This window comes from Aspergillus wentii (genome assembly GCF_001890725.1).
Source record: "Aspergillus wentii DTO 134E9 unplaced genomic scaffold ASPWEscaffold_9, whole genome shotgun sequence".
Classification (NCBI taxonomy): Eukaryota; Fungi; Ascomycota; class Eurotiomycetes; order Eurotiales; family Aspergillaceae; genus Aspergillus; species Aspergillus wentii.
In genome coordinates, this window is record NW_024467840.1 from 1,692,044 (window position 1) to 1,719,002 (window position 26,959).

General features: G+C 48.1%; 12 protein-coding genes across 12 annotated transcripts; 6 read left to right on the forward strand and 6 right to left on the reverse strand.

Annotated features, from left to right (window-relative positions):
• Positions 1 to 516: 516 nt before the first annotated feature.
• ASPWEDRAFT_143439 (U4/U6-U5 snRNP complex subunit PRP6) lies at positions 517 to 3,758 on the reverse strand. The gene is made up of 3 exons (XM_040829442.1): positions 3,216 to 3,758; positions 819 to 3,102; positions 517 to 754 (listed from the first exon to the last, which is right to left on the reverse strand). The coding sequence occupies exons 1-3, from the start codon at positions 3,590 to 3,592 to the stop codon at positions 608 to 610; spliced, it is 2,808 nt and encodes a 935-aa protein (XP_040684390.1). The 5' UTR covers positions 3,593 to 3,758; the 3' UTR covers positions 517 to 607.
• Positions 3,759 to 3,926: 168 nt separating this feature from the next.
• ASPWEDRAFT_121180 (dimethyladenosine transferase) lies at positions 3,927 to 5,211 on the forward strand (the record flags this gene model as incomplete). Its single annotated transcript, XM_040829053.1, has 4 exons — positions 3,927 to 4,112; positions 4,196 to 4,417; positions 4,471 to 4,872; positions 5,059 to 5,211. 4 exons carry the CDS (start codon positions 3,927 to 3,929, stop codon positions 5,209 to 5,211), a joined length of 963 nt encoding a protein of 320 aa, XP_040684391.1.
• Positions 5,212 to 5,282: 71 nt separating this feature from the next.
• ASPWEDRAFT_32873 (GTPase-activating protein GYP1) lies at positions 5,283 to 6,921 on the reverse strand (the record flags this gene model as incomplete). Its single annotated transcript, XM_040833720.1, has 3 exons — positions 5,283 to 5,588; positions 5,646 to 6,529; positions 6,585 to 6,921. The coding sequence occupies 3 exons, from the start codon at positions 6,919 to 6,921 to the stop codon at positions 5,283 to 5,285; spliced, it is 1,527 nt and encodes a 508-aa protein (XP_040684392.1).
• A 1,311-nt stretch (positions 6,922 to 8,232) lies between these two features.
• Positions 8,233 to 8,619, forward strand: ASPWEDRAFT_121501 (uncharacterized protein; the record flags this gene model as incomplete). Its single annotated transcript, XM_040829088.1, has 2 exons — positions 8,233 to 8,276; positions 8,337 to 8,619. The coding sequence occupies 2 exons, from the start codon at positions 8,233 to 8,235 to the stop codon at positions 8,617 to 8,619; spliced, it is 327 nt and encodes a 108-aa protein (XP_040684393.1).
• A 1,267-nt stretch (positions 8,620 to 9,886) lies between these two features.
• Positions 9,887 to 11,493, forward strand: ASPWEDRAFT_121495 (RNA-binding protein; the record flags this gene model as incomplete). Its single annotated transcript, XM_040829087.1, has 4 exons — positions 9,887 to 9,923; positions 9,996 to 10,159; positions 10,233 to 11,298; positions 11,357 to 11,493. The coding sequence occupies 4 exons, from the start codon at positions 9,887 to 9,889 to the stop codon at positions 11,491 to 11,493; spliced, it is 1,404 nt and encodes a 467-aa protein (XP_040684394.1).
• Positions 11,494 to 11,815: 322 nt separating this feature from the next.
• Positions 11,816 to 14,947, reverse strand: ASPWEDRAFT_46371 (putative microtubule binding protein HOOK3). The gene is made up of 7 exons (XM_040836746.1): positions 13,405 to 14,947; positions 13,288 to 13,348; positions 13,156 to 13,232; positions 12,989 to 13,101; positions 12,545 to 12,930; positions 12,355 to 12,450; positions 11,816 to 12,289 (listed from the first exon to the last, which is right to left on the reverse strand). The coding sequence occupies exons 1-7, from the start codon at positions 14,784 to 14,786 to the stop codon at positions 12,104 to 12,106; spliced, it is 2,301 nt and encodes a 766-aa protein (XP_040684395.1). The 5' UTR covers positions 14,787 to 14,947; the 3' UTR covers positions 11,816 to 12,103.
• Positions 14,948 to 15,277: 330 nt separating this feature from the next.
• ASPWEDRAFT_46372 (uncharacterized protein) lies at positions 15,278 to 16,104 on the reverse strand. The gene is made up of 4 exons (XM_040836747.1): positions 15,854 to 16,104; positions 15,769 to 15,793; positions 15,697 to 15,702; positions 15,278 to 15,630 (listed from the first exon to the last, which is right to left on the reverse strand). The coding sequence occupies exons 1-4, from the start codon at positions 15,983 to 15,985 to the stop codon at positions 15,512 to 15,514; spliced, it is 282 nt and encodes a 93-aa protein (XP_040684396.1). The 5' UTR covers positions 15,986 to 16,104; the 3' UTR covers positions 15,278 to 15,511.
• A 749-nt stretch (positions 16,105 to 16,853) lies between these two features.
• Positions 16,854 to 19,755, forward strand: ASPWEDRAFT_725592 (putative mRNA cleavage factor complex component Pcf11). The gene is made up of 6 exons (XM_040839253.1): positions 16,854 to 17,193; positions 17,300 to 17,737; positions 17,791 to 18,509; positions 18,571 to 18,766; positions 18,825 to 19,193; positions 19,249 to 19,755. Exons 1-6 carry the CDS (start codon positions 17,026 to 17,028, stop codon positions 19,297 to 19,299), a joined length of 1,941 nt encoding a protein of 646 aa, XP_040684397.1. The 5' UTR covers positions 16,854 to 17,025; the 3' UTR covers positions 19,300 to 19,755.
• Positions 19,756 to 19,864: 109 nt separating this feature from the next.
• ASPWEDRAFT_120904 (Gfo/Idh/MocA family protein) lies at positions 19,865 to 21,214 on the forward strand (the record flags this gene model as incomplete). Its single annotated transcript, XM_040829029.1, has 4 exons — positions 19,865 to 19,898; positions 19,969 to 19,989; positions 20,049 to 20,579; positions 20,640 to 21,214. 4 exons carry the CDS (start codon positions 19,865 to 19,867, stop codon positions 21,212 to 21,214), a joined length of 1,161 nt encoding a protein of 386 aa, XP_040684398.1.
• Positions 21,215 to 21,516: 302 nt separating this feature from the next.
• On the reverse strand, positions 21,517 to 22,901 carry adk1 (adenylate kinase ADK1). The gene is made up of 4 exons (XM_040839251.1): positions 22,638 to 22,901; positions 22,519 to 22,571; positions 22,297 to 22,451; positions 21,517 to 22,231 (listed from the first exon to the last, which is right to left on the reverse strand). The coding sequence occupies exons 1-4, from the start codon at positions 22,801 to 22,803 to the stop codon at positions 21,820 to 21,822; spliced, it is 786 nt and encodes a 261-aa protein (XP_040684399.1). The 5' UTR covers positions 22,804 to 22,901; the 3' UTR covers positions 21,517 to 21,819.
• Positions 22,902 to 23,330: 429 nt separating this feature from the next.
• Positions 23,331 to 25,100, forward strand: rpn8 (proteasome regulatory particle lid subunit RPN8). Its single transcript, XM_040836748.1, has 3 exons — positions 23,331 to 23,678; positions 23,747 to 24,018; positions 24,100 to 25,100. The coding sequence occupies exons 1-3, from the start codon at positions 23,495 to 23,497 to the stop codon at positions 24,712 to 24,714; spliced, it is 1,071 nt and encodes a 356-aa protein (XP_040684400.1). The 5' UTR covers positions 23,331 to 23,494; the 3' UTR covers positions 24,715 to 25,100.
• Positions 25,101 to 25,381: 281 nt separating this feature from the next.
• Positions 25,382 to 26,128, reverse strand: ASPWEDRAFT_120550 (uncharacterized protein; the record flags this gene model as incomplete). Its single annotated transcript, XM_040828996.1, has 1 exon — positions 25,382 to 26,128. The coding sequence occupies one exon, from the start codon at positions 26,126 to 26,128 to the stop codon at positions 25,382 to 25,384; it is 747 nt and encodes a 248-aa protein (XP_040684401.1).
• Between the last annotated feature and the right edge of the window lie 831 nt (positions 26,129 to 26,959).

A 26,959-nucleotide genomic window follows, 5' to 3' on the forward strand; every position in this document is an offset into this window, starting at 1 on the left:
CTGTTTCTTGTTATGGTCCATTCGAGCCGAGTGCATGTGGAAATGTGCTCCAGCTGCCCAGGATGATAATTCGAGGGGCGCAAGAGCAAAAAGAAAATCATTTAAAAAAAGAAAGAAAGGAGGTTTTTGGATGCGCATGAAACTCGTTCGATACCCACGGATTGATTTGTTTACGTCTGTTTCTTTGGGGGTGACAATCTTATGAAGTTGATTTCAAGGGCAGAAGATGGCCACTTATGAAGCAGAACATCAGCTGCCCTTTTTGCGTCAGTCTCGGGATGTTGCTTCAAAGGAAGAATTCGTTATCACTTGCTTTTTGTCTGTCAATTTTGAACAAAGATGGTTATAATGCCAACTGAGTTTGGCTGTGTACTTATACCTGTTAAGCCCTAGCGAATTGTTAGGAATTCACTGATACTATAATATTAGAGCCCCATGCTAAGGATTCTTGCATTTGTGCAAATGATCTAGATTTAATGTCTTATTTATCATTGAAGGCTCCCTAAAGCTGCCTCCCCCCCCCCCCCAAAAAAAAACCCCAAGTCGCAATATCATTAAGAAATAGACAAGAATAGGCGTGTTAAAAGTACATCCATGTTAAAACAGTTTATTGAGTAAGGCGTTCTGCAACAGCTTTCAGGATCTCTTCAGTTGACTTATGCGCGTTGGACGGGTCTTTGGCGATCGACTGCCAGATTTCACCATGCTTGGGCTCAGTTGAGATGCACTTGGATACCACATCTGCTCGTTTTTCCTGTGTAGTAATGATTATAAGCCAGAGGGTCCTAGAAATCAAAGGGGTACGGGTGTGAACGAACCTCTGTGCCATGCTGCAACAAGAACTTGTAGTACCATGCCCAGCCGTCACCCAGGTCGCTGTCGGAAACAATCGCTTTTTCAAACCATGTCATGGCCTTCTCCAGGCGGCGTTCTCCCCAGAAAATACGTGCAACAGTAATGAAGAGGATGGGGTCGTTGTCCACTTTCTTGATCGCCTCCAAACTACGGGCTTTCCGCTGCGCCCGCGGTTCGAGATGCCAGATGCTTTCACTCCACAACAATCCAGATGTGGGAACCTCCTGCAGAGCTTTGGCCATCAGGACCTTTGCCTGGCCGATGTTATTCGCGCGACGCTCAACCCGCACACTCTCTGTCCAGAGTTCAGCGCTCTTGGGAACTGCAAGACGGGCTCTATCAAGAACTGATCGGGCCTTGACAACAGCTCCGGCCTTCTCTTCCAGCCTTGAGGCCAAAAGCCAGAGAGGAATGGACTTGGTGCAGGCTCTGCTGCCAGTTCCATAGGCCTCACGGGCTTGGGGATATTTGTTCTGGGCTTCGTAAATTTGGCCCTTCATCATCCAAAGCTTGTCAGTCTTGGGGTAAAGCTGGAGACCTTGGTTCACGAGATCAAGCGCTTCGTCAGTGTTGCCCAATTGACGCTCGAAGGCCACGCTCTTGGTCCAGACACGGTCTGTTCCTGCTTCACGACGAGCGGTCGAGAGAAGCTCCCTGGCTTGATCTGTCTGCTGGGCATCGGCCTCCAGCTTAACTGCAGCGAGCCAGATATCCTCATTGTTCGGGTTCTGGTTGAAAGCACGGCCCAGAACTCGTCTGGCATCGTCGATCTCCCCTGACTGCCATTTCTCCTTTGCAAGCTGCAACCACAATTCCTCGCTCTGCGGGCATGCCTCCACTGCTTTCTCAAGAACTTGCCACAGGGCTTCTTTGGTTCCATGGTTGCGCTCAAGATCACCGGCTGCAATCCAGATGGATTTGCGATTGACAAATACGCGCAGCGCATAGGCATAGATTGCTCTCGCCGTCTCATACTTGCCCCGAGCAATACTGCCCTTTGCATCATCCATCCAAATGTCTTTCCGGTCATCGTCTTCATCCAAGCCCCAGCCAAGAGTCTCACGTACGATCGCACTACATGTGAGAATGGCACCCTCTTCTTCGCATTTCTCGGCTTCCGCTAGCCACTCTTCTCTTTTCAGCATCGCATTTTCCCTTGCCAAAGACTGAACAGCCCTCTTAATGACGTTTACTCTCTCGAATGTGCCCATCTGTTCTTGTAGTCGGGCCGCGGCAATCCATACTTCGTAACTTGTAGGCACAGCCTTACGAGCAGCATTGAGAACTTTCTGTGCATTTTCAGGGGTCTCGAGGCGAGCAAGCGCAAGCCACAATTCCACAGACAGCGGTATCATTTCAACCGCCTTGGCAAGAAGCAGGCGCGCATCGGCCGGGTCGTCTTCCAGATTCACGGCCTCTTTCCAGATAGTAACGGATTGGGGAATATGAAGAATGGCCTGTCTCAAAACATTCTTTTTTGCTCTGATGTCCGTTTCTAGCCTCATAGCCTCGGTCCATAGTCTCGTGGAACGGTCGTTGTTTTTAATTGCATTCGCAGCTATCACTTTGGCATTATGGCCTTCATTGAGACGGATGTTCTCAAGCCAACCATCCTCGCTCTTGGGGCAAAGCTCACATCCCTTTGCAATGATGTTTCGGGCAGCAACGATTCGTCCGGCAAGTTCCTCCAAACGTGCAAGCGCAATCCATCCAGGCGCATGCTTCGGGTTCGTCCTCGTCACCGACTCCAGTAGAACGCGAACTCGTTTAATGTCCCCAACCTCGACCTCGCCAGCTTTGACTTCCGATTGCGTCAGACTTGTAAGGTATCCCTTTGGATCGATATTTGTCGCGCTACCCGACGTGGTGTCGCCAGATGATCCCAAAGCAGCCTGGTCCAGTCTCACTTTCAGTACCTTGTCTCGGGCCGCACCGATATCCGCGAAATTGGTCATCGTTCCGTCCGCACCCTGGGCATCGGTATGGGTGCCATCTTCGGCAACTGTTGTATCAAACTGCGCCGAGTCTCTTGCGCCGGCAATGACACTGTCCGGTACGGCATAAAAGCGCTGCCGTAAGTTCTGTTTCGCTCGTCTATTTTTGCCTGTAAGATCTCCAACCTCTGGGAGATTGGCCCAATCTTCTTCGGAGACGGCAGCTAATGACCGCTTCAAGTCGGCAAATTGTTGCTGAATTTTGGGGTTCTTTTCTTCGTAATCTTGTTGTTCTTGTCGTTCTCGAGCTTCCCTATATAGGTGGCGAAGGATTTAAGTCGGTCATCTGTCTAAACAACCGGGGGGAACCCGATGAACAAATCGCTTTTTGATATCGGAAAGATCGGAAAGAGGGGGGAAACTAACCTTCTTACTTTCCGGCGCTTATCCATTTTTTCGTCTACCTCTCTATAGATGCGATCCGCTTCATCGTCATCTTGGTCGAACTGTCCGTAGGCAAAGAGCCCGACTTCATTGTCCGGGTCCTGAAAACGCTCGTCTTCCTCCTCTTCTTTTTCTTCCTTGCCACCCTTTTCGCGCCCTGCACCATAGGCTGTCGGAGGTGCCGCTCCAAGAAGCTGTGCTCGTTTCGCAAGTGCGGCCTGGATCTGCTCCGGTGTTGGGCCGTCTCGCGCAGGACCTAGATCTGACCGAGTGGTAAAGCCGGTCGCACCTCTACCTAAACCCGCGACGTAGTTTTCAGGGGCAGGCTGGCTCAAAAAGTCTTTTCGTCCAGACGCCATCTTGAACGAAAGCTCCGTGTGAGGAGAAAAATGAACAGAAAAATAGCTATGTTGAAGGAAAATCAATTTGGATAAAGTCCTACTTGGAAGCGTAGATGCTTCACCAGACTATCGCCGCAAAAACATAATGCCGGTCCGGTAATCTTATCGAAACCCTCCGCATTTGCCCCCAAAGGAGAGAAAAAAAAAAAAAAAAAAAAAAGGAACAAAAGAAAAGAAAACCATACGGTATCTTCCACGATAGATTTATTTTCTTTCCAGACTCCTGTCCACTTGACAGGGCGAGCTTTTGATCTACGAGTACTGGCTGACTGGATTCTACAAATCCTACAATATGCCAAAAGTAAAACAGGGGAAGCGCAACAGCGCTTCTCAAGCGAATCCTTATGCAGATGCCGTCGCTAAAACGAAGGCTGCCAACAGCATATTCAAAATGAACACAGACATTGGTCAGCACGTCTTGAAGAATCCTGGAATTGCCCAGGCCATTGTGGACAAGGCCGATCTGAAGCAGAGCGATGTGAGTTTCTCAAAAGGGAACGAGGGTATGGTTGATATATGTTACATCATGATCTCTAACAGGAAGTCTCTATCTCTCTACAGGTCGTTCTTGAAATCGGTCCTGGTACAGGTAACCTGACTATGAAAATCCTCGAAAAGGCCAAGAAAGTTATCGCTGTTGAATTGGATCCTCGAATGGCGGCGGAGGTCACCAAACGAGTCCAAGGAACTCCCGCACAGAAGCGCCTGGACGTTATTCTGGGCGATGTGATGAAGACCGAGCTGCCGTATTTCGACGTTTGCATTAGCAATACCCCGTATCAGGTATGATCTTTGTCTAGGCTCTTAATATGATATAACTTAACCACTCCGGTCAGATTTCCTCCCCCCTCACATTCAAACTTCTCGCAACCTCGCCAGCGCCTAGAATCTGTATTCTCATGTTCCAACGAGAATTTGCTCTCCGTCTTTTTGCCAAACCAGGTGATAAGCTCTACAGTCGACTTTCTGTCAATGCTCAGATGTGGGCCAAGATCGATCATATTATGAAGGTTGGCAAGAACAATTTCAAACCTCCACCATTGGTGGAATCGAGTGTGGTCCGCATGGTTCCCAAGAATCCAAGGCCGCAGATTAATTATGATGAGTGGGACGGACTTCTGCGAATCCTTTTCGTGAGAAAGAATAAAACCATCCGCGCCAGCTTTATCGGGAAATCCACGGTTATGGATTTGTTGGAAGCGAATTACCGGACGTGGTGTGCCCAGAACGACATTCCGGTTGAGGATGGCCCCGGCGAGGATGCTGATGGTGATGATGCTATGGACATCGGCGATGCGCAAAATGACGACGAAGAGGAGCAGGACGAAACCATGGAGGTCGATGATGATGATGTCCCCGATTTCTTCAAGGAGGAAACAAATCGCATAGAAGAAGCCCTCAAGAGCAAGCCGAGCCGCAAGAAGAAAGGCAAGGTAGCGGAATTGGTACGGGAGAAGGTACGACAGGTTTTGGAAGATGAAACTAAACTTGCAGACAAGCGTGCAAGGATGTGTGATGAAAATGATTTTCTGAAGTTGTTGTGGGCTTTTAACCAGAAGGGCTTCCACTTCAGCTGAGTCTTGCATCAGATAAAAGGAAAAGCTCAAGTACGAAGCTAAAATTATTAATGAATTATGATTTGCCTTCATTACAGGCCATCCTCGGGGAATTGTTCGCCAGTTGGTCGAAGATGAGCGCGGGAGCCTTGGAATAGACTTTGCCAGATGAATGCTTCACTCAACAAGAGCTCAATATCCTTTTCGGTCCAGTCTCTGGTTGGGAGAGCCTGGAGGAACATCATAACCTCCTGCGATTTGATTAGCACTTCTTTGACACCACAAATCGCGCGCAAGGAACATACCTGGAAATCCATCTTCACCAGCTGGTCTGACCATTTCACAAGGAATGCCGCGCACACATACAGATGAAATCTCGAGAAGCCCTGCTCCTCCGCCTTGATGAACAAGTTAGTATAGTTATATGTCAATATAGGTGAATAACCAAGGCATACCATATACGTGTCCCACATCCTAATGGTGTTCTGCACGCTCATTTCCCGCATGAGCAAGCAGTTCATCCATCTGAAGCTGAACTGCATGAATTCAACCCCCTCGTTTTCTAGGTGTTTTGCAAGAGTAGAATCAATGCGCATTGTTAAATCTCGCAACGCTCTAACTTGTCGGTGGATACCCGGTTGAGCATATATGTAGTTATCTTGGATACCATCAAGGAGCTTCGTAAGACACCAGAAGGTGTCCGCTTCCACAGCGTCCAGCACGCTTCTGGGCAGTTGGCCTGGATCCATGCCTTCTTCAACATTTAGATCCGTGATGTAAACTCCAAGAAAAACCTGCCAGAAAGGCGTAGCAAGATCATTGATTCCTTGCACGTATCCACTCGCAGGGTGTCGAATGGCCCACACATAAAGTATCCTTTCTAGCGAACGTTGAGTGGCCTCATAGCCGTAAAGTGGAATGTGAGGACTTGTTCGCGGAACATCTATACTGATCTGATGCCATATTGCCTCATCCAAGCCTCTCCCACGCCCAGTTGTTGAAGCAGGGGGCTTTGCCGCATTAGCCGTGGCACTGCGTTCAAATGCCTGTCGGACGCCATCGAGATATTCTTTGCGCTTCCTTTCCAAAGTTGAGATGCGTCGTTCGCTGTTTGTGGGGAGATATCCAAGAAGCAGTTGCCAAGTCATCGCTCGCACTTCGTCCGGAGCTCCTGACCACGCCAAATTCCTCAATTCTGAGAGTGGAACCGTGCTCGTTTGTAGAAGTCGTTTGAACTTGTTGATTCTGGATATGCGGCTTGAGTACATCTCCATCTCTTTTGGCGAAGCGTTTGTAGGTGGTGGAGCATGATTGATAAGGTTCAAGGCATTTGCAGGATCTGCGAAACAATGTCAACATATTCAACATGGCAACCATTGAGCTCCATTGCCTACCTCTAAGTATATCCTTATACTGAGGCCGCAGTATTTTGCCTTCACCTTTGCGGGCTGCTGGGTACATTGTCGGTCCGCGCTCCTCAGCAATATCTGAGCTGTTTGCACGATGTCTACCGCTCCCTAGACCAAAACCAAGGTTTGAAGGGTTGCCCCCAACTCCGCCTGGGTCGACAGCCTTGGGTTGAAGGGCTGCTATACTTTTGTTTTGTTTCTTTCGCATGCTAGAAAGGCTGGGAAGCCCGAACTCATCCTCATCGTCATCGTAGACTATATCCTCTTCATCATCGTCGTCTTCTGCATGTTCGCCACCCCATCCTTCACCCCCCGCAGCCATGATCCCGGAGTACGATGATTGTGGGGGAGGGGTAACCCATGTCCCTGGTCGATGCGAAGGTGAATTAACGTTACCGGATGATGTCCGAGGTGGTGTTCTGGGACGGGTATGCTGTTGTGGGATTCCTCTGCCAAACACGCCCGTTCGTTAGCCCATTGTTCAACCCACATGATTCAGCGACAACAAATAAAACTGGGGGAGGGCAGGGCAGACTTTAAGATATTTGCATGGGAATATGAGGCGCCAACGACAGTGTTTTGATCATAAGGTCTCGAAGATCCTTGGTTTGAGGATACCGATCTGCCATTCCAAAAAGGAGAATCTGCTCGTCTTTGTGCGGGTTAGCAGCGTGAAGATGCAAAAAAGACAGCTAGAAAGACAAGACCCATGCGCATTGGTCGATTATATGAAGGGAGGGCATACTCAGAACGGTCTATTGAGCAATCCCGAAGCTATATATCAGCCACTGGATTGGGATTCAAAACATGGGGAATCGTGAGGTACGAACCAACCTGGACCATCTCCTTTATAAGAATTGATCAGCTTCCATAGCATGGTTTTCAATGGAGGGACATTGTATAAATGATGGTGAGCTTACCTGCTGTTGGCCCTTCTTAGTAGCCATTATATTAAGCTGAAGCTACTTGCAGAAAGACGCGAGATTCCATTCAATAACAGGTCATCGGGGATGGCTGGTCCCAGAGCGTAAAGAGGAGTGCGGGGTGCTCTGCGGCACTGTTACGCTGTTTGTTCTGGGGAAGAATTGATTGATGACTGCTGTCAGGTTGGATGTCAAATAGATCTCAGCGATAAAGCTTTCAAAACGAATACTTTAATTATAGACTATCTTCTTTTGCCTCTCTCTTTTTCATCTCTTTCCTCTCCCTCTCTCTCCCTCTCTCTCTCTCTCTTTCTTTCTCTCCTTCTCTCCCTGCATTTGCTCCCAAAATTTAGTTGTGGTTGGCCTGTCGGCGCTACTGCGGGTACCAAGTCCTCCGTACTCCGTCCGGCCTTGGGGCCTCTTACGCGGTCGGCTTCTGTCGAGACTTCCTGTCCTCCTCGCCTTCTCCTCTTCTCTCCTCTCTCTTCTCTTCGGCTTCTACTTCAGCCTTCCTCAATCATCACCCTAATTTCTCCATAGCATTCGGTTTGCCGTCTGGGGGAGCTCTCATCCTTGCTAGATTATTTCTTCCTGTTACTCACCCTCAGGTTGATCGAATCCTTGCTCTAACCTGTCCATTCAGCCTGGCCATTGCCTTGCATTTCGTGCCATCTCTTTTTTGATTTTCTAGCTTATCTTATTGAATCAGAATGGCTGAACCAGATGATATTGAGGAGGATCTCTTTGCGGATCTGTATGATTTATCACATAACTAACGCTTTATCCCTTCGATATCTGACTTGTTATTTTCCAGGTACGATGCTGATGACAATATCAACAAACAAACTCCTGCAGTTGAAGCGCCAAAAGCTCCCGATTCCACTGTATCGGCCACGTCTGCTCAGCCTCTTGTCACACAGAGTATCGAAAACACTCACTTGGAAACAGAGGACTCGCAAAATGCCTACCAGCCACCACAGTATGAAGAAGGTTATCAGAATGGGGCTGGAGGTGTAGACACCGGATTTGGTAACAATGCGGCGCCTTCAGCTGCAGAAACCGAGCGTCAAGGAACTGGTATTAAGGAAGATGGGTAAGTCCGTGTACTTTGTTAATGCATCCCAATTACCTTCGTATTCTGTCATTCTACGTGAGACGGTCTATATTACCACTGCAAAGCAACTGGTATTCTGGTGGCCGCACTTTGCTACTGCCCGTGGGGCTGCTGTTTTGGCTATTCTCGAGCATCGACGGGTGCCTATATTTTCACTACATCTTCCTGCACACCATTGGGCTTCAATTTTCTGGTATGGCGGGTGAATATCCATCCAGTGGATGAGCTGATGATACGGGTTCGTGGGAGGACCGAGATGTACTGGCATTGTGAGATGGAAATAATGTCTGGGCCAGTCTCCTTCGACTGTATCAATCGCTATTGGCTGTTGCCAGAGGGTGGCGGTATCTATGCAATTGCCCCGGGAAAGAAGCATATGGTCACTGGGCACTCATGAAGTTCTGCCACGCGGAAAGCGATGTGGTAGGGGCGCAAGGCATCTTTCCTGGAGTTCAAAGTTCAATGGATATGCATCAGCGAACCAGCGTCGGTGTTACAGTCACAAAAGAGTCAAATATCGGATTACAGACACTACGAACCCTTATTGCGAGCGACTATATATAGTACAGCCGATACTATATAGCTTTCTGTCGATATATCTTGATAGAGCAGAGCAAGGAGTAGAGACCTTGGCTATCTGGTTTGGGAATTCCCGAACAACTTTACCTACCTAGCTTCGGCCTCTATTAGAAAGACAGGCAAAGGAACCTTGCTCAGAGAGAGGCAGAAAACAATTCACTTATTTCGCCTGACATACTGCAACTTGTGTCTGTTATCACCACCCGCATACCCCGGTTTTGGAGAAAACTTTGCGTTTGGACTTCATCCACTGGGCCGTCTTGTAAACCAGTGGAGCTCATGACTAGAAAGCTGGCTGGCACACTCGTCGATCCCTGCAGCCTCAATTTCTGTCGATGTATACGTGACATGATCAAAAAATCTGAGATGACCGCGGCAATTTCATTTGCTTGATGCTCCGTTACAATTTTCGACCGCGTCACACAATTTAGATGTCGGTCCTTGAATATTTTGTGATCACCGCAACATGTTGGGTTTGAATAGCAGCCCACCCGACAGCCTTTCAGCAGCCAGAGACAGAAGCTTTGGATCCAGATTTATCTATCGTCGTTCATTCCATGTCCATTCAATCTTCCCCCTAATCATTGTTTTTGCTTTTTAGACATCGAATAGCGTGTATCGTTTTCTCTGATGGGATGGCGAGTTTGCTAATAGTCTGGCTGAATAGGAAAATGTTCATCGGTGGTTTGAATTGGGAGACTACAGATCGTATGCATTTTTCCCATGTTGATTGGCAGGGTTTCCTCCTTCCACTTCAGATAATCTAATCTTTCGAACTAGAATCATTGAGAGACTATTTCTCTCAATTCGGAGAGGTCCAAGAATGCACTGTTATGCGGGACAGCGCCACTGGTCGCTCCAGGGGGTTTGGATTCTTAACTTTCCGGGACCCCAAGACTGTCAACACTGTGATGGTCAAGGAGCACTACTTAGATGGAAAAATTGTAAGAAATTCCTTCCCTAGTGCAATACATCATACAGCACCCACTAGAATATCACAACTAACGACACTTGAAGATCGACCCAAAGCGTGCGATTCCCCGTGATGAGCAAGAGAAGACGAGCAAGATCTTTGTCGGTGGCGTGAGTCAAGAAGCGAACGAACAAGACTTCAAGTCATTTTTCATGCAGTTTGGCCGCGTCATCGATGCCACATTGATGATAGACAAGGACACTGGCCGTCCCCGAGGGTTCGGTTTCGTGACGTTTGATAGTGAGGCTGCCGTTGAAGCCGCTCTCTCGCGGCCCTTGGATATTCTGGGAAAGCCCATCGAAGTCAAAAAAGCTCAACCAAGAGGCAACCTGCGTGATGAAGAAGACCGCCGGAATCGCCGTGGCAGGGACGCTTTCCGAGAGAACAGCCAGGTCGGTAGTGACGGTGGCCAGCAACAGCAGGGCTCTCAAGGTTCAGGCGGCATGGGTGCAGGTCTCACCCCGCAGATGATGGCGCAGTATTGGCAACGAATGCAGCAGTATTTCGCGATGATGCAGCAGCAAATGGCTGTCAACCAAGGCCAGGGCATGGGGGGAATGGGAATGGGCCCAATGAACCCGGCTATGATGCAGCAGATGCAAATGAAACAGATGCAGCAAATGCAGATGGGTAATAATCAGCAGCAAGGCGGAATGAGTCCTCCCTCCCAGAGCCCTACTCCTCAGATGCAGAACATGATGAATCCTGCTATGATACAGCAGATGCAACAGATGCAGCAAATGCAGGGCCAGGGACAGGGCCAAAGTAACAATGGCGGAGTCCCAGCAAATGCCATGGGTGGTGGTGCTGCTGCTGGTGCTAGTGGGGGTGGTGCTGTTAACAACAATGGCGGCGCCGCTGCTGGCGGTCAAGGGTCCGGCAACTTCACCGGCCCACGAGGAGGGCCAGGCTATAATGCTCACGAACAGATTGCGTTCGAACAGCAAAAATATGAGCAGCAGCAGGTCCGCCGGGTCATGGAAAACCGGGCTTTCTCTCCGTACCAACAGGGCGGCCCAACATCGTGGGAGGGTATGTACGACGAAGTGCCTCAACCGAATATTCCCACGGGACCCCAAGGTATGGGCCGTGCTGGAAGCATAGGACGTGGTATGTTTCTTGAATGAATCAAATTGTTGATAATGGAACTTTGCTGACGTGAAGCTAGGCACCACACCCCAGCCCCAGAGTGCAGCCCCGGCCAACGCCCCAACAGGCCCCAAGAATGCCGGAAAACCAGGCGCGAACTACCGTGGTGGAGGACGTGGTGGACATCGGGGTTTCCACCCTTACTCTCGAGGCTAGGCGGCGAATGCCGATGTTGTACATGAATGTGCCAGCGCTTCTTTCATCTCTTACTCTTGTCTTCTTCATTTGGTGTACCTCCCTTATTCTTCTTTGATGCCAAAACCAAAACAGACCCAAGGCAATTCATCAGCATCTTTCATTAAAAGGCTGCTGCTATTCTATAAAAAAAAATTATCTCGTGTCAGAACCAGTTGTAATGGATAGTCCTTCCACCGAGTAGCCTATTATCAAACGTAAATGCCGTACTAGGAATCGCGGAATCTTAGCGTAAGATGCAAATAGCCATTGGGCCAATGAAGCTCAATCGGAGCTTGCCATCAAAGCAGGTGGGTATTCATAGTGCTGTATGCATGACATGCAATTTTATGCGCAATCTTGAGTACAGATATGAAGTAGCAACACAGGAAGATACAAGACATAAACAACCACAGACCCAGGGAATATAGACAAAAAAGGAAATACAGATCAAATCCGGCAGACTATTCATGTCCATATAGTATCCCACCATGAAAAGCAACCATGAGGGCTGTAGTCATAAAATAGCCCATAGGCCATCGAGATGCACGATCAAAAAAACAAAGTCAATACGCCAACCTACTTCACAAAACTATCGACCAGCAACCACAACCCGTTGTTTTGCCAACCAGCCCTTCTGAGCTTCAGGGCTCGAGGCGTGGCGATATCTGGAGACTGTAACACTGTTGTTCTGCAAACGGCTTTGGAGGTCAAACCAAGCAGAGCTTACGAGAGAAAGCTCTCGAGTCTGATTCTCGATAATCTTTTCCAGTTCGAGCTGGAAAAATGTATTGTCAGCAGGAAGGGACAAGGAAATGGATTCTCGCGGTGTTGTTGGCTTACCTCACGCTCTTTGCTGATACTATCATCAGAGCTTTCTTCGTGGGTCTTTATGCGTTCTTGGAGAAATTTGATGAGTTCATTTTGTCGCTCGATGTACTGTATATTTATTTCGAACATTAGCACTCAGCTTCAAAGGCGCTCGGGTAAAGATATAAAAAGGGTGGATCCAAGGAATGGGCACGATACTAACCTCTGCACGCTTCGCAAGCCTATCAACATTCTTCTCGAAAAATTCAGTAAGTTGTTTTGTGAGTTCTACAACAGTTCTCTCGGAAGTGTCCACGCCCTCGCCACTGTCGAGGGCCGCAAGTTCAGCGAGCAGCTTTTTCACTTCATCGATTGACTCCTGATCCTCTGCTTTCATTTCGGTCTGTTTCTTTTCAAGCATCCCACGCAGTTCATCTCGTTCAGAGCACACTTCCCTTGCCAAAGTCTGGCTGGCGTCAATCTCAGCTTCAAGATGATGCGTTCTCTGCAAGAGTTCGTCCCATTCACCACGAATTTTGGCCGATTCTGCGGAGTTGTTTTCCTTGACTTCATTGATCATGTCGGCCTTTTCCTTGTCGACGAGTGTTTCTAAATAGATATGAGAAGACTGAATATTAAGCTAGATCACAGACGAAGAATGACTTACTCTCTGCCATCGCATCGGAGAGCGCTCTCTGAGATGTGTCGAGAGAGAACTGAGCTTCCGCAAGCCTTCTGAGGGTTGCAGTGTAGTTATCATACAATTTCCAGTACTCGTCACTGTGTGGATAGTCAGCACCGAGTTCGAAAGGACTTTAATTGATATAAGCATACCTCTGGGTAGAGTTTGTCTGCGCAATTTCCACGGTCTGCGCAAAAGAATCCGAAAACCTCTCATACCCAGATTCCACCTACAATACCATTATCAGTACCGTGTTCCAATATTCCTTTTTGGGCCTGACTTACAGATGCCTGCGGTGTTTTCAATGACTCAACTTCCTTCTTCAACTCGTCATTTTCAGATTTTCTACCATCGGTCAGTTAATTCAACGGAGACACGAGGAAAGGAAGGGGTATTCTGACAGCTGAGATTCCTTGGCGCCAATTTCTTCAAAGTCCTTCTGTAAAGTTCCCTGTAATTTTGGTGTTTCAGCGCCCGGGGTAAGCGATGGACTTCCAGGCGAGCCTTCAAGTTCTCGAATCCGTTCGCGCAGCTCGCTGATCAATAAATCATCTCTTTCGCGTTGTTCTTCCGCGCCCTCGAGGCGTTCAGTAAGGGCGTGGTTGTTGAACTCCAGCTGCTTCTTCAAATTTTGCATCTCACTACATTCCTGTTCAATGCGTGGTAGAACTCTTCGGTATTCTTCAAGTTCCACATCGCGCTCAGATGTCCATCTGTGCTGGGAATCAGCCTCCTTCAGCTGCTGCTGGAGGTCCTTGATCTGATTCTTGAGTGTCTGGTTTTCCTTCTCAAAATCCTGGCTAGCCTGAAGCTTTTGGCGATATTTCTCTGCTGCATTTGCCTTACGCGCGAGCTGATCCTTCTCTGTTTTGAGTTCATCGTAGTCATCTTGCAGGGTTTGGAACCGCTGGTTTTTCACCCGTAGAGTCTCTACGGACATTCGCAAGCTGTCAACCTCATCCTGGGCGGCAGCGAGCCTTGCCTCTTGGGATGCGATAAGATCCTCTTGATGGCGAGTCTTGGTTTCCAAGGCCTTGGCGTTGAACCCCAGGTCACCCTTTCCGGACTTCAAAGTCACCAGCCGATCTTCTGTCGAGGCAAGGCGGTTTTGCAAGGTATCATTGTTTTCCTGCAGACGTGCCAGGCGATTGTGCAAGTCTTCCAATGCTTTCTCCAATTCCTTTTTTTCATGAGTCAAACGGTCGTTCTCCGCAAGCACTTTTCCCACTCGCTCCTCGAATTGCAGTTCCAAGTCCACGGGATGATCCCGCTTCGATAGGTCATCTTTGATATCGTCCGCCACATCAACGGGTTCATGCTGTCCATTATGAGCCTCTTCGATGATATCCTTAATGACCTCCTGTGTTGGGGTGTTGAGGTCTTGAATAGTCTTCACGTATGTCGCCGCGTTGGGCGAGCTTATCGCCGCCATCAGGAGGAGTTTCAGGAGCTTGTTCGTTTCCTTGGCCGAGTTCTTTTCCGCAATGGCTTCGAGGTCCGGCGATGGATCAAGCCCGGAAGGAATTTGGTCATCGTTTTGGTGTTTTATATAGCTTATCATAAGTTTGTGGATGTGCTTCAGGTTCTGCCACCTGTTCACCCAATGGTCGGAGGTGTTCCTCTCTGGTAGCTCGTCAAGGAAGTATTGAGGATCGATATCCTGCAAGACCTCCCACAAGATAACACCATCAGTTAACTCATCCGTAGCCCGCAATGTCTTTCCTAGTGAAAAACTGTTGATCCATTCCAACAGGACTTTGGTGACCGCGTGCTCTGAAGCCATGGTGGGCGGCGAGTGGGATGGAGGAATCGATCCGGGGAATATCGCGATGAGGGAAAGCCGCGGGTCTAAGTAAGGGCGTAGGCGAATTGCAATAAAGGAAGCATATCCCTTTTCGCTTGGCGAAACGAAATTAAGGGAAGGCCAATGGTTGATAAAATATCCCAATGCCCTCGAGAGTTGACGTTGTCGTCTCTTTTCGCGATTTCGGGGAGTTTCAGGCGGATCCACGCTACGCGCATCTACGGGGGCTAAACGTAGGGGCCACGAGGATCGCCTTGTCTCGTCCGCGTTGGGCGGAGTTTCAACTTTCTACTTACTAGTATCTCATGAAGCGTATCGACCTTGCGCTTATATCCCCATTAAATGTAAATACTGAAGGACAAAGAGACGGTGAACAATTGCTTTGTCTCATGTGACTTGTACATGCATATTTAAAGTATTCAAAGGTATGCAATACATAAAATAGAATGATAATTTGATTGACTTGATCCAAGGACGCCTCTTTGATAGATCAGAGATATATCAGAAAATGAAGACTTTAACAAACCCAAAATTAATTCACAATTGCATGTCTCGAAACCAAGAGTCGTCCATTCGTTAATAACCGGCCAGAGTCCAGTCCGTCAAGCCTGAGCCCAGGACCAGCCAAGGCATGAGTGCAGCGAAGAACGCCAGTAATCATAATAGGACTCCCCATTTTTGATTATGAAAATCGCATATTCCGCTCAGTGAGAGCCACCAACAGCGGTGACGACCTGTTCTTCTTCAATACAAGGCTTGTATTTTGTCTGGGTCGAGAAGACCCGAATGGCATCGGCCGGGGCATCTGCAGAAAACCCTCTGATAGGAAACAATTAGAGGTGGAACTTCAGGAATGATGACAGAGATACAGAAGGGGAGGTTTACTTGAACAGTTCTGATAGAATATGGATATTAGTTCTGGATTGACCAGTCATTTACGTTCGGTATAAGAGAAACTTACGATATTCATGAGTGATATGGCCACCCTACATACTCGGAACAAGTTCATTAGCCAAATACCCGTAAGCCCCGAGCATTCAACGCACAGCTTTCTCGAAAGATTTCTTTTCATTCTCATACACATCTTGAGGCGTATCTTTAGGATAAGTGACGATGATGGACTTGCCCAAGGCCAACGGAAGAAGGCCAAGAACGAGCGCAGAAAGTGTGATCTTCATGATGCCTCTTCGATTGTTATTGAATATGATAAGATATGAGCTATCACTCTCAGTGACTTAAATCTCAGTCCTCTAGAAGTATTTCGTCGTGAACGTCTTGTCTGGCTAGGGATCATCTAACGGCTGCGTCATGAGACGTTGACTAAGCACGAGACTCTTGGCGCGCCTCTCATCGGCCCTCGAAATAATCCTTCGTCTCGCTTTCACACCAACGTCCCAGTTGAACCGCCAACTCTTTCCCTCTCTTTGTCTAGGTTCTTCTTCTTCATCTTCTTTTTTTTCTATTCTCCCTCTTTTCCCCTGAATTGTTGATAGCCTATGCGTTGGGGTCTCTAGGAACCGCTAATCCCTTCGGATCGTTTTCTGTTTAATATCCGACTCCCCCTAATCTTCAATACCTGAAACAGCGTTGTCGTGCCGTCTCCATACCTCTGCTGCTTGTTATCTACTGGAAGGGTCAATCGGGCAGGATATCTAGTGAGGTAGATATACATCTGGACAGTTGGAAGGTTGTCGCGGGTTCTTTTTTTGGTTTTGGTTGAAGGCAGGCGCCTGCATCCTCTTGTTGTTCTCTCAAAAAGAGTCTCGCGAAGATAGCTAGCAAGCATTCTACAAGTTCCGACATTTCTTTCCATCTCTTGCTGCTCCAGGAGCCCAGTGTTTTTGGAAAACAAAGGAGGGAATAAGAGAAGCATTCACAATTATACAACGAGGGCAAACGAGAGAAGATAAAAGGAACCAAGACATAAAGAGCAAAAAGAAAAGAACGAACAAATAAGAAAAAAGAAAGAAAGAAAAGAAAAAGAAGAAAAGAAAGCAAACAAGAAGCAAAGAGTGAAAGAATAAGAAAGGAAAGAAAAAAAAAAAAAAAAAAAGGAGGATATTCACCAAGACAAGAAACCAACAGGACGTTGGCATATCACTCATCCCTGGGGGTTTTACTCTCTTTAGCACCGTTCACTATTTTCTTTTCTTTGTCTTTCCCCGCTGTCGCAATCCCATCTTATCCCAACTATCAACTATCTTTGTATATTGCCATCATGTCGTCCGGATTGGCTTCCGACGAAGTTGCCGAGGACTACAAGAATTCCTTGGAAGATCTAACCTCAAATGACAGATTTCAAATCAGCAACTTGACCGTCATAGCAAAGGAGAACACCGAACATGCAATGGCCATTTCTCGGGTATTGGAGAATCACATTCGAACAGTAGGTGACATACTCTCTTCCATGCTTTCTGTCTGCTTGTGTATCTTGCTATACGCACTACCGTCTGTAGTTTTGTGGATGAACGACGTCTAATTGTGCTTTGTAGACACCACCGCCTCAGAAGTTGCCCGCCTTGTATGTAGTCGACTCCATCGTCAAGAACGTAGGGACTCCCTACACTCTTTTTCTGGGCCGCAACATGTATCAGACTTTCATGAATGCCTATACTTTGGTCGACTCGCAGACTCGCAGGAAGTTGGATGAGATGCTCAAAACCTGGAAAGAATCCGTTCCTGGGTCATTGGATACTAGGCCGGTTTTCCCTCCTGAGATCACCCGCGGCATCGAAAGTGCCCTCATCAAGGCAAGAACAGCGGCTCTTCAGCTACAGCAGTCTAGGGGCCAGCAGGAAATCCTCAGCCGTGGCCGTGGAACTGCGACACCTCCCGGCTGGACCAACAGCCCAACACCGCCCCTTGCCACATCACGGCATTCGTCTTCGCAGTATAATCAGAATGGTCATGGTCATAACTATCAATCTCCAGTAAGTGTATCCTGATTAATTTGTGCTGTATGCCTTCTCTGACGGATTGACAGGTGGACCCATACGCTACACGATTCACCCCGACTCCTCAGCTCCAACAACGGCAGGAGGTCGATCTTGCTGCTCTGAATCGGGACATCGAAGCCCTGATTACAGCCGCCCGGAGCGATTTTGCTACTAACCCTCTCGATCCTTCTGTACAGCAGCGATTAAAGGCCTTGTTAGATCTTCAGGGAATCCTGCAGCGTCAGGAGCTTACACAAGAGCAACTGAAGCTTGTCCGTGATCAAGTATCTGCGCTTGCACCGAAACCTGTTGTGCCGGTCCCCCAGAGTCTTCCCCCTAGTATCCCAACTGTCCCGACACCATCCATGAGTACTCCACCAACGCAAGCTGTCGCTCAACCTCTTCAGCAGCTTCTCAGCTCAGGAACACTGGCTGGGCTCATCAAAGCTACTGCTGCACGTCAGCAGCCGACTCCACCACCTCAAGTCCCCAGCAGCCTTCCCCAAATCCCCACGAACACCAGCACACCGCAGCCAGCCGCTACACAAACGCCAGATATCCCTCTTTTAGCAGCTCTACGAGCACGCGGGCTTTTGCCAGCTGCTTCTGCCCCTCCCGGTCCTTCAGCTGCGGCCACACCCAATCTTGCTTCTGCATTCCCATTCATTGTTCCCGGTCAAGTTCGATTTACACCCCCAGTGCCCACACCTCAAGCGTCCTCTGATGCTACTATGGAAGTTCAAATGAACACTATGTCAATGAAAATGTAGGCCATATCAGTATATGCATGTGTCTGGAACGTTGCTAATTTCACATAAATCGTTTAGACCACGACATGCATTAGTAGCCAGTCTTTATGAAGCGAGGTCTAACCGATGTGGAACATGTGGTCGTCGGTTTTTTACAACCGAGGAAGGTAAAGAAAAAAAGGCGCGTCATTTGGACTGGCACTTCAAAACCAACCAACGTATGGCGGATGCTGCCAGACGAGCCCAGAACCGCAGCTGGTATGTTGATGAACGGGTCAGTATCAAGATATTTCCCTGCTTTAGCATGTCTTGTCATTTCTAACCATAAGTAGGATTGGATCAAATCACGAGAAGCTGAAGATGATCAAGGCCTTGCAGAGGCTGAAACTTCGGGCGATGTTGGAACCGGGGCCGATGGCAGCGCAACTAAAAAGGGGCCACCTAAGCAATGGATTCGTGCTCCGAACGATGCGACTCTGCGGAACACGCCGTGCCCTATATGTCAGGAGAAGTTCGAGTCAACATGGTCGGAAGACGTCCAAGATTGGATATGGCAGGATGCAGTAAAGGTTGGCAGCCGCGTATACCATGCCAGTTGCTATGCAGAAGTCACAAAAGATGGGCCAACTCAAGCACGCGGGAGCACGCCTCTGGGAAGAACGGGAACCCCCGATTCTGTGTTGGGCAAACGAAAGGCAGAGGTAAGCTTCGTCTACGGCTTTCTTTTTTCTCTTGTTTCATTCTAAAATCCACCAGGGCAATGACTCTCCCGGGAGTATTGTTCGAATCAAGACAGAGCCCATGTGACAGGCTTCTGTCTAGATGATAATCCTCGAATTCTATCGATTTGCTCCCCCACATTCGACTCCCTGGTGGATCGGAACCCTTTTCCCGTGCCGGGGATCAATCGACTTATCATACATTTCATTTGGTGTTTTCTCGCATGTGGGGTGTTTTATCTCTTTTTGAGCTGAAATGCGTGCATTTAGCCGGCAGCTGTTTGGTATTTAGGAGGATAGACCCCTCCTCTCTTTTTGGCGTTATGTATCACAGCGGTCCAGCATAGTAGTATATAAAAGAATATCAAGCACAAACAGCATGGCATTTACAATTGGATTTTCTGCATTAATCATCCTGTAGCCCTTGTCAATGCTAGTATGTGCGATGGGTTCCAAATGACGTCGGCCTTTGCTCCACGATGCCCGCTCGGCGCTTCTCCGGAGATGAGAAGCCTCGTGTAGAGCAAGATTACATATCAATCAATCTACCCCTCACGGCTCTTTTCTACTTCATTTTCTGTTCACTGTTACCTTTCTGTCAAAAGTCTTTACCGTATCTCGACTTCTAATTCCATTCACTCACAATATTCACAATGGCGCCACATAACATACGGTGGGGTATCATGGGTATGAAAACACCCCGCACTACTACCATTTCAGAACGTGCTGAAGCTAACATATCATCAAAATCATATAGCCACGGGTGGAATCGCAGAGAGTACGTTTATAAAACCGAATGGATCGTACTTGACACCCCTTGTTTAACTCATGGTGTAGCTTTCACACGAGACCTTTTGATTGACTCCAAAGCCCGGGGTGCTTGCGATGTCACCCACACTGTCGTGGCCGCTGCCTCGTCGTCGTCCAAGAGCCGCGCTGAAAAGTTCCTCGCTGATCTCGGTGTCCCGGCTCCCTGCGCTGCATATGGATCATACGAAGAGCTCGTGGCCGATGCCAATGTTGATGTGGTGTACGTCGCGACCCCACACTCTCACCACTTCCAAAACGCGATGCTGGCACTTGAGGCTGGGAAGAATGTTCTCTGTGAAAAGGCATTCACTGTCAATGCGCCACAAGCGAAGATCCTGTGTGAGACAGCCAAGAAGAAGAACTTGTTCCTGATGGAGGCTGTCTGGACCCGGTATTTCCCACTCAGTGTACAGGTCAGAGAGTTGATCCAGAAGGGTGCGATTGGGGAAGTGTTGCGGGTTACAGCCGACAACAGCTTTGGAGATGACGTCGAAGAAAAATGGGGGACACAACATCGGATGGTGAACAAGGATCTTGCTGGAGGTTGCTTGTTAGATCGTAAGTCCCTTTTCCGGCTAACTGATCTCGGTTTCTGCTGTGCTAACTTTGTACTCACAGTGGGCATCTACTCTCTGACCTGGGTATTCCAGATCTTGTATCACACTCTTCCTCGAGCCCAGCGTAAACCTCCCACGGCAATCTCTGCGCACCTATCTCTCTACCACCTCACAGGTGCAGATGAGGCCACTACAATCCTCTTAAGTTTTCCGACTAGCACACCCTCCAACAGCCCCCATCCGGGTCAGTCCCAGGCCGTGGCCATGACAAATCTCCGAATTGCGACAGACCCAGATGAAGAAAGGTCATCTGGGCCCTCAATCCGCATTCAAGGCACAAAGGGTGAAATCCAGGTGATAGGCCCTGCCTTCCGGCCAGAGAAATACAGAGTCATCCCCAAGAAGGGCGAAGGTGATGTCGAAGAGGTGGAGTGCCCATTCCCTGGAAATGGGCACGGCATGTACTGGGAGGCGGACGAGGTTGCTCGTTGTATACGGGATGGAAAACTCGAGAGCGAGACTTTGCCCTGGGAGGAGAGCATTGTCATTATGGAGACCATGGATGAAGTCAGGCGACAAGGAAACCTGACATACCCCGAGAAGATCGAGTCCACGGTTTATCCCCTACAGCTGTGAAAACCAAGGTAATTAACATTAATGGTATCTAGGGCATATTCACTCTCAATTAACCGTTAATTGCATATTCCATACATTCAAAAACAGAAAGAGTTGTCATATCGAAATAATTGGAGGCATAAACCACTTGATTCGTCGGATAGCAATTAATGCATAGGATAGTCACTCAATCCAAAGCCAACCTCTAGAATCTCATCGACTTGGGAAGTAGTAGATTTATATCAATAACCATGTAAGTTGGTTGTAATACTGGGTAAAAGTCGTGTAACACATATTGAATTGAGTTCCAGAAAATTAACATACTATACATAGTGCTGAGATTCCTGCCCGAAAATATCTATGCACGGACGAAAGCACAGCTCTATACTCATCAATATCCGACTAACACGGAAAGTGGTGAGCGTTTCAGCAAGACACCACCGTCGAGTTTGGCTCTCATTTTCTTTGTCCCAAGTGTCCTTTCTTTCTTTCTTTTTTTCTGCCGGTAAGTGGAAAATAACTCCTTTGCCTTATTCCGCTTGTATGCAGATATATCCGAATAAGTTGTTATGTTGTAGGCCACTTAACCCGGCAGGGGAGTCTAGCTCTCTCGAGATAAGCTTCCTCTAGTTCTTGGGGTGGAAAACACCGAGAAGGCTCTTCCACACTTGGCCAGGCTCCTGGCTAGCATCAATACCCCTCCAGATGCCAGTCTTCTTGTAGTAGTCGGCAACAGGTGCGGTCTGGGCGTGGTATGTCACAAGACGCTTCTTCAAGGCATCGGCATTGTCGTCGGATCGCTGGACCAAGGGTTCACCGGTAACGTCGTCCTTCATGTCGGCCTTAGGGGGGTTGAAGATCTTGTGGTACGAGCGTCCAGAAGCTGGGTGAATCAAACGTCCAGTAATTCTTGCGACCAACAGGGAGTCGTCAATTTGGAGCTCGACAGCATGCTGGAGCTTCGCCTTGCGGATTTCAAGCATCTCATCCAGACGCTCGGCCTGAGGGACAGTACGGGGGAAACCATCCAGAATGAAACTACCAGTGCCAACTGTCAGTATTTGTCTTTTCGCGAACAGGCGGATCACAAGAGGTAAACCAACCCATTCTTGCACTCAGCGTTGTTGTCAAGCTCGCTCTTGATCATGTTAACCATGATTTCGTCACTGACCAAGCCACCCTGGTCCATAATCTTCTTGGCCTCCTTTCCAAGATCAGTCTTCTTGGCGACCTGCGAGCGCAGCATATCTCCAGTAGCCTATTGAGAAAGATGGTATATTAGCTGCTGACCCCAATGTTCGATATTATGGCATTGGATTGCTTACCAAGTGGCAAACACAGTACTTGTCCTTAATCTGAGGAGCCTGAGTACCCTTACCTATTTAGAGACGGTCAGTATACTCTCGCTATGGTCACAGTCCGGGGAAGAACGTCAAGTTCATACCGGCACCGGGGGGTCCCATCAGGATAATGCGCATCTGCTCAGCGACAGACTTGGGCTTGGAACTCGATCCATTGGTGAGGCGACCTTCCAATTCCTCAACACGGTTTTCGAGCTTTCCGATGGTGTCCTTCAGGCCCTGGACAACCTCTTCTGTGATAGGAGCCATTGTGAATTGTAAGAGTGGAGATATAGACCGATGAAGGTTTTAAAGGTCTCGAGTGAGGACCGGAATTGAGGAGGAATAGAGATTGATATGTACCGGTAAGGCGGAGCAAAGCAGAAAATAGAAGGGAGGAATGGAACGAGAACACGAACCAGTTGGGGATGAAAAGAAGTCCGACCGGAGCGGAGAAGTCCCATACCTAGCGCCCGCGCCTCCGAGGTTCGCAGAGTGCCCGGACTAATGGCAAGAAATACATTGTACAAGGATGGTTACATGGATGGGGTGGTATAGATTCGGCTGTACGCTAGAATTACTATAGATACAGATACAGAGCCTATGCACACATTTAACATAGAATTCCTCAGTGAATTGAATGGTTGCATAGAGTAAACACTGCGCATTCAACAATTGCTGTCAATTGCCGTCAACAAGCATATTAATCACGTGGTGTAATGAAGCCTCAGGCATGTAGTGGCTGGTGCTCATCTGCTGTGCCACAACCGTAGCGCAGCCATCCTGGGTAACTAAGCGGGAGCTCCAGCGCAGAACAACAGCTCTCCAACCTCATCGTCATCACTGTTGTCCATCTTCCCCTCGTCTTGCTTCTTCATTTTACCCCTTGGGATACACCTACCATCTCTTCTTCTGACATATTGCTTCCTAAACACTTTACATAGATTCTTCCGACTCCGCCATGCCTGCCACAACGGCGGATGCCATCTCCCTCTCTACGCGGACCGTCACTGTCGCTCCGTTAGTTCTTCTTTCCGTCGCAGATCACTATGGGCGTTCGGCCAAGGGAACCCGGAAGCGTGTTGTTGGTGTGCTTCTAGGAGAGAATACGGGTAGCACCGTCCGAGTATCAAACAGCTTTGCTGGTGCGTCTCATAAGGCTTTCCTTGCTTATGCTTTCTAAGCCACTGTACTGATGATATGTTTCTATTAGTTCCATTCGAGGAGGATGAGAAAGACCCATCTGTTTGGTTCTTAGATCACAATTTCGTCGAGTCGATGAGAGACATGTTCAAGAAGATCAATGCTCGCGAGAAGCTAATCGGATGGTACCACTCGGGTCCCAAATTGCGGGCCTCCGATCTCGAGATCAATGAATTGTTCAAACGATACACACCTAACCCGTTGCTGGTCATTGTCGATGTGCAGCCTAAGGAGGTTGGCGTTCCTACTGATGCCTATTTTGCCGTTGATGAGATCAAGGATGTGAGTTTATTCTACCATGCCCATCAATATATATGCATGACATCAAGGACAAGATGACTGATACCACTCGCATATGCGCAGGATGGTTCAACAACATCCAAGACCTTCGTTAATACCCCGTCTATAATCGAGGCCGAGGAAGCAGAGGAAATCGGTGTGGAACATCTTCTCCGCGATATCAGGGACGTTGCCGTCGGAACTCTTTCCACCCGCATAACCTCGCAGCTGCAATCGTTGCAGGGCTTGCATCTACGACTCCGCGACATCGGTCAATACCTCCAGAAAGTTCTCGATCACGAGCTACCCATTAACCATACCATTCTGGGCAATCTCCAGGATGTCTTCAACCTGCTTCCTAACCTGTCGACTCCGGCAGTGACACCACGGATCAGCGGTTCCACGGATCCTCAGTCCGACAACAGCGACCTGGCCCGAGCGATGAGCATTAAGACCAATGATCAACTAATGGCCATCTACTTGAGTAGCTTAATTCGCGCAATCACGGCATTCCACGACTTGATAGAGAACAAGATCCAGAATCGTCAGCAACAAGAGGAGAATGAGTCGAAGAAGGAACAAGAGGCAAACGCAGCTAAGGCTGATAAAGAAGCCGCGAAGAAGAACAACGGGACTGTAAATGGGGAACAAAAGGAGGAACAGGAAGGTTCCAAGGAGAAGCCTAAGAAGAAGGGTTAAAGAGAACGGTGGGCAATCTCACGGTTCTGTCTGTGGCCGGATCGGCTCTCAGTTAATACGAAACAACCAAGAGCAAGTCAGTCACCGCACCGAAATGTATATTACGGATAATCTCGAGATAGATCCTCATTTCTGGCTGGTCATATGTTGGACAGCTCTACAATCCAGGTTTATCACGTATTGACGGCATAACGGGCATGCTATTTATTTTTTCTCCTTCTTCTTCTTGATATATCAACATTGAACAATCGAGTCTCCGACCAGTGATTCAGTAATGGAAGCGTAATCGTTCTTCCAATTCTCCTAGGCTCTTGCACATGGTCGTAAATCCTCAGCATTGAAAATGCTAACCGGTTATAAGAATTCGTGACTGCCTTCAGTCCGGATACCCATCCGTAGTCCTCACTGACAGGCAGCCGAAAGCTGCATTTGCCGGATATTGAGTGTTAGCTCTCGATACATACAACCAGTCCAGCGGACGCATAGTCACTTTCTGTATGGCTAACGATGCTGCTTGGTGTATCGCACAATAGAAAAGTGTGATCTGGAAGATTGAGTCGTATTAAGAAGCAAACTCACTTTTCCGAAATGATGACATTGGTATCAACACGTTTTCGATATAGCCTTGTCCCAAGTGCTGTCGGGTTTGTTCAGAGGTCATATCGAATCATCCACCCCAGCCAGCACACCAGCCGGCCAATTCCCTCGCGCTGACAGATTTGATATCTTCTGCTCCCCGTCCAAATAACGCCGGGCAGCGCGCTGTCAGGATACTAGCGAGAATATGTTTACACACCGGGGGTGACAGTCCGGCTGATCCCCGAGTCAATGTTCCACCGAATTGATATTGACAATTACCGCCCTGGTCTTTGGGTGGATCAACCAGATTTGTTTCATTAGCAGTCGAAGTTGGACTAGCATTCTCGGATGTTGGGGACTCTGAATCCCGGAATGCAGAGAGGGTGAAGGTTGGACAGGTGCAATTCCAAGCTTGAAGACGGACTTCGTAGCCTTTGTCTTCAGTCACTGCAGAGGCGGAGAGAACAATGAATATGTCTTCGACTGGATCTGTGGTATAGATTGGTATTTCCCGATTATGTAAATCTGCTGTAGGGTTGTCGATGGCATCGCCCGTCACAAAACGTCTTACTAGCCCACGATCCAATATATCAAGAGCAAGGAGCAACTCATTCGGGAAGAGGCAGTGAAGTGTTAGCATCAATGGCTTCACTTTTGCCAGTTCTGCGGCTGGTAAAGCAGAAAATGGATTTTGTCGTTGAGTTGGTTGATGCTGCGTGGATGGTTGAATTTCAACGTTGGGATAAGGTTTGCATGCAGAAAGCCGGGTGATTAATCTGTCAATAAATTGTATAATGGTAGGTATATTCTGCTGTAAACCATTTGAAGGGTCCATCTTGTTATGAGATGCCTGGTGGGTTGGTGAATGAATGCATCAGGTCAGAAGGGGAAGTGGAGACAAGGTCCACGGTGGAGAGGAAATGCTTTAGCTTAACGTGCATCGATATACAGCACATGTCAATAAGTATCGAGTCAACGGAGTTTTTTATATCATAATATAGAGTGGGGGGAGCCATTCAAGACTGTGAGAATATTAAAAGATAATAATGAAAAGGCTGGCTCAACCATATTGACCGTTACGGATTCCTCACTTTGTGAGGTCTTTGATATTTTCCAATATATATGTTGAATCGAGTAAAAGTCCAAGACCCTGATCGTCTATTTTATACAGTAATTGGAAAATCGTTTGCATCCATCCTGCCATTCAGCAGGGGATATCAACGCCTGGGTACAAACTCCACAAAATCATATGAAATTATCGACTGATTCGATCTGAACAGTCGACTAGAACGGGCTGACAGGCGAAGATTTTCGATAAGCCACGATAAACTAGCCCATCAGATAGGCGACCCAATTCTCCACGGGAGCCAGCAAGAGTCACATGGTTTGTTTCAGTATTGAGAAAGGACAGCCGTCTGAATTTATCTGTTTGTGCTTTAGCAGTGGACCTTTTTGGATATTACTGAAACAGAAGATACCCCAAAGGGCTGTTGCCTACCTTGTATCTCTCTGGACACCAACTTGGAGTGCGAGAACGATTTCATCTTCCACATGGAAGAGAGGTACTTGGAATATCCGTTTTGTAGGATGAGTCTTGATATTCCCCTGTGTGTTTGAGGTTGGAGTTAGGGCTCTAATTGGAGACCTCTGTAGAATATTCGGAAAA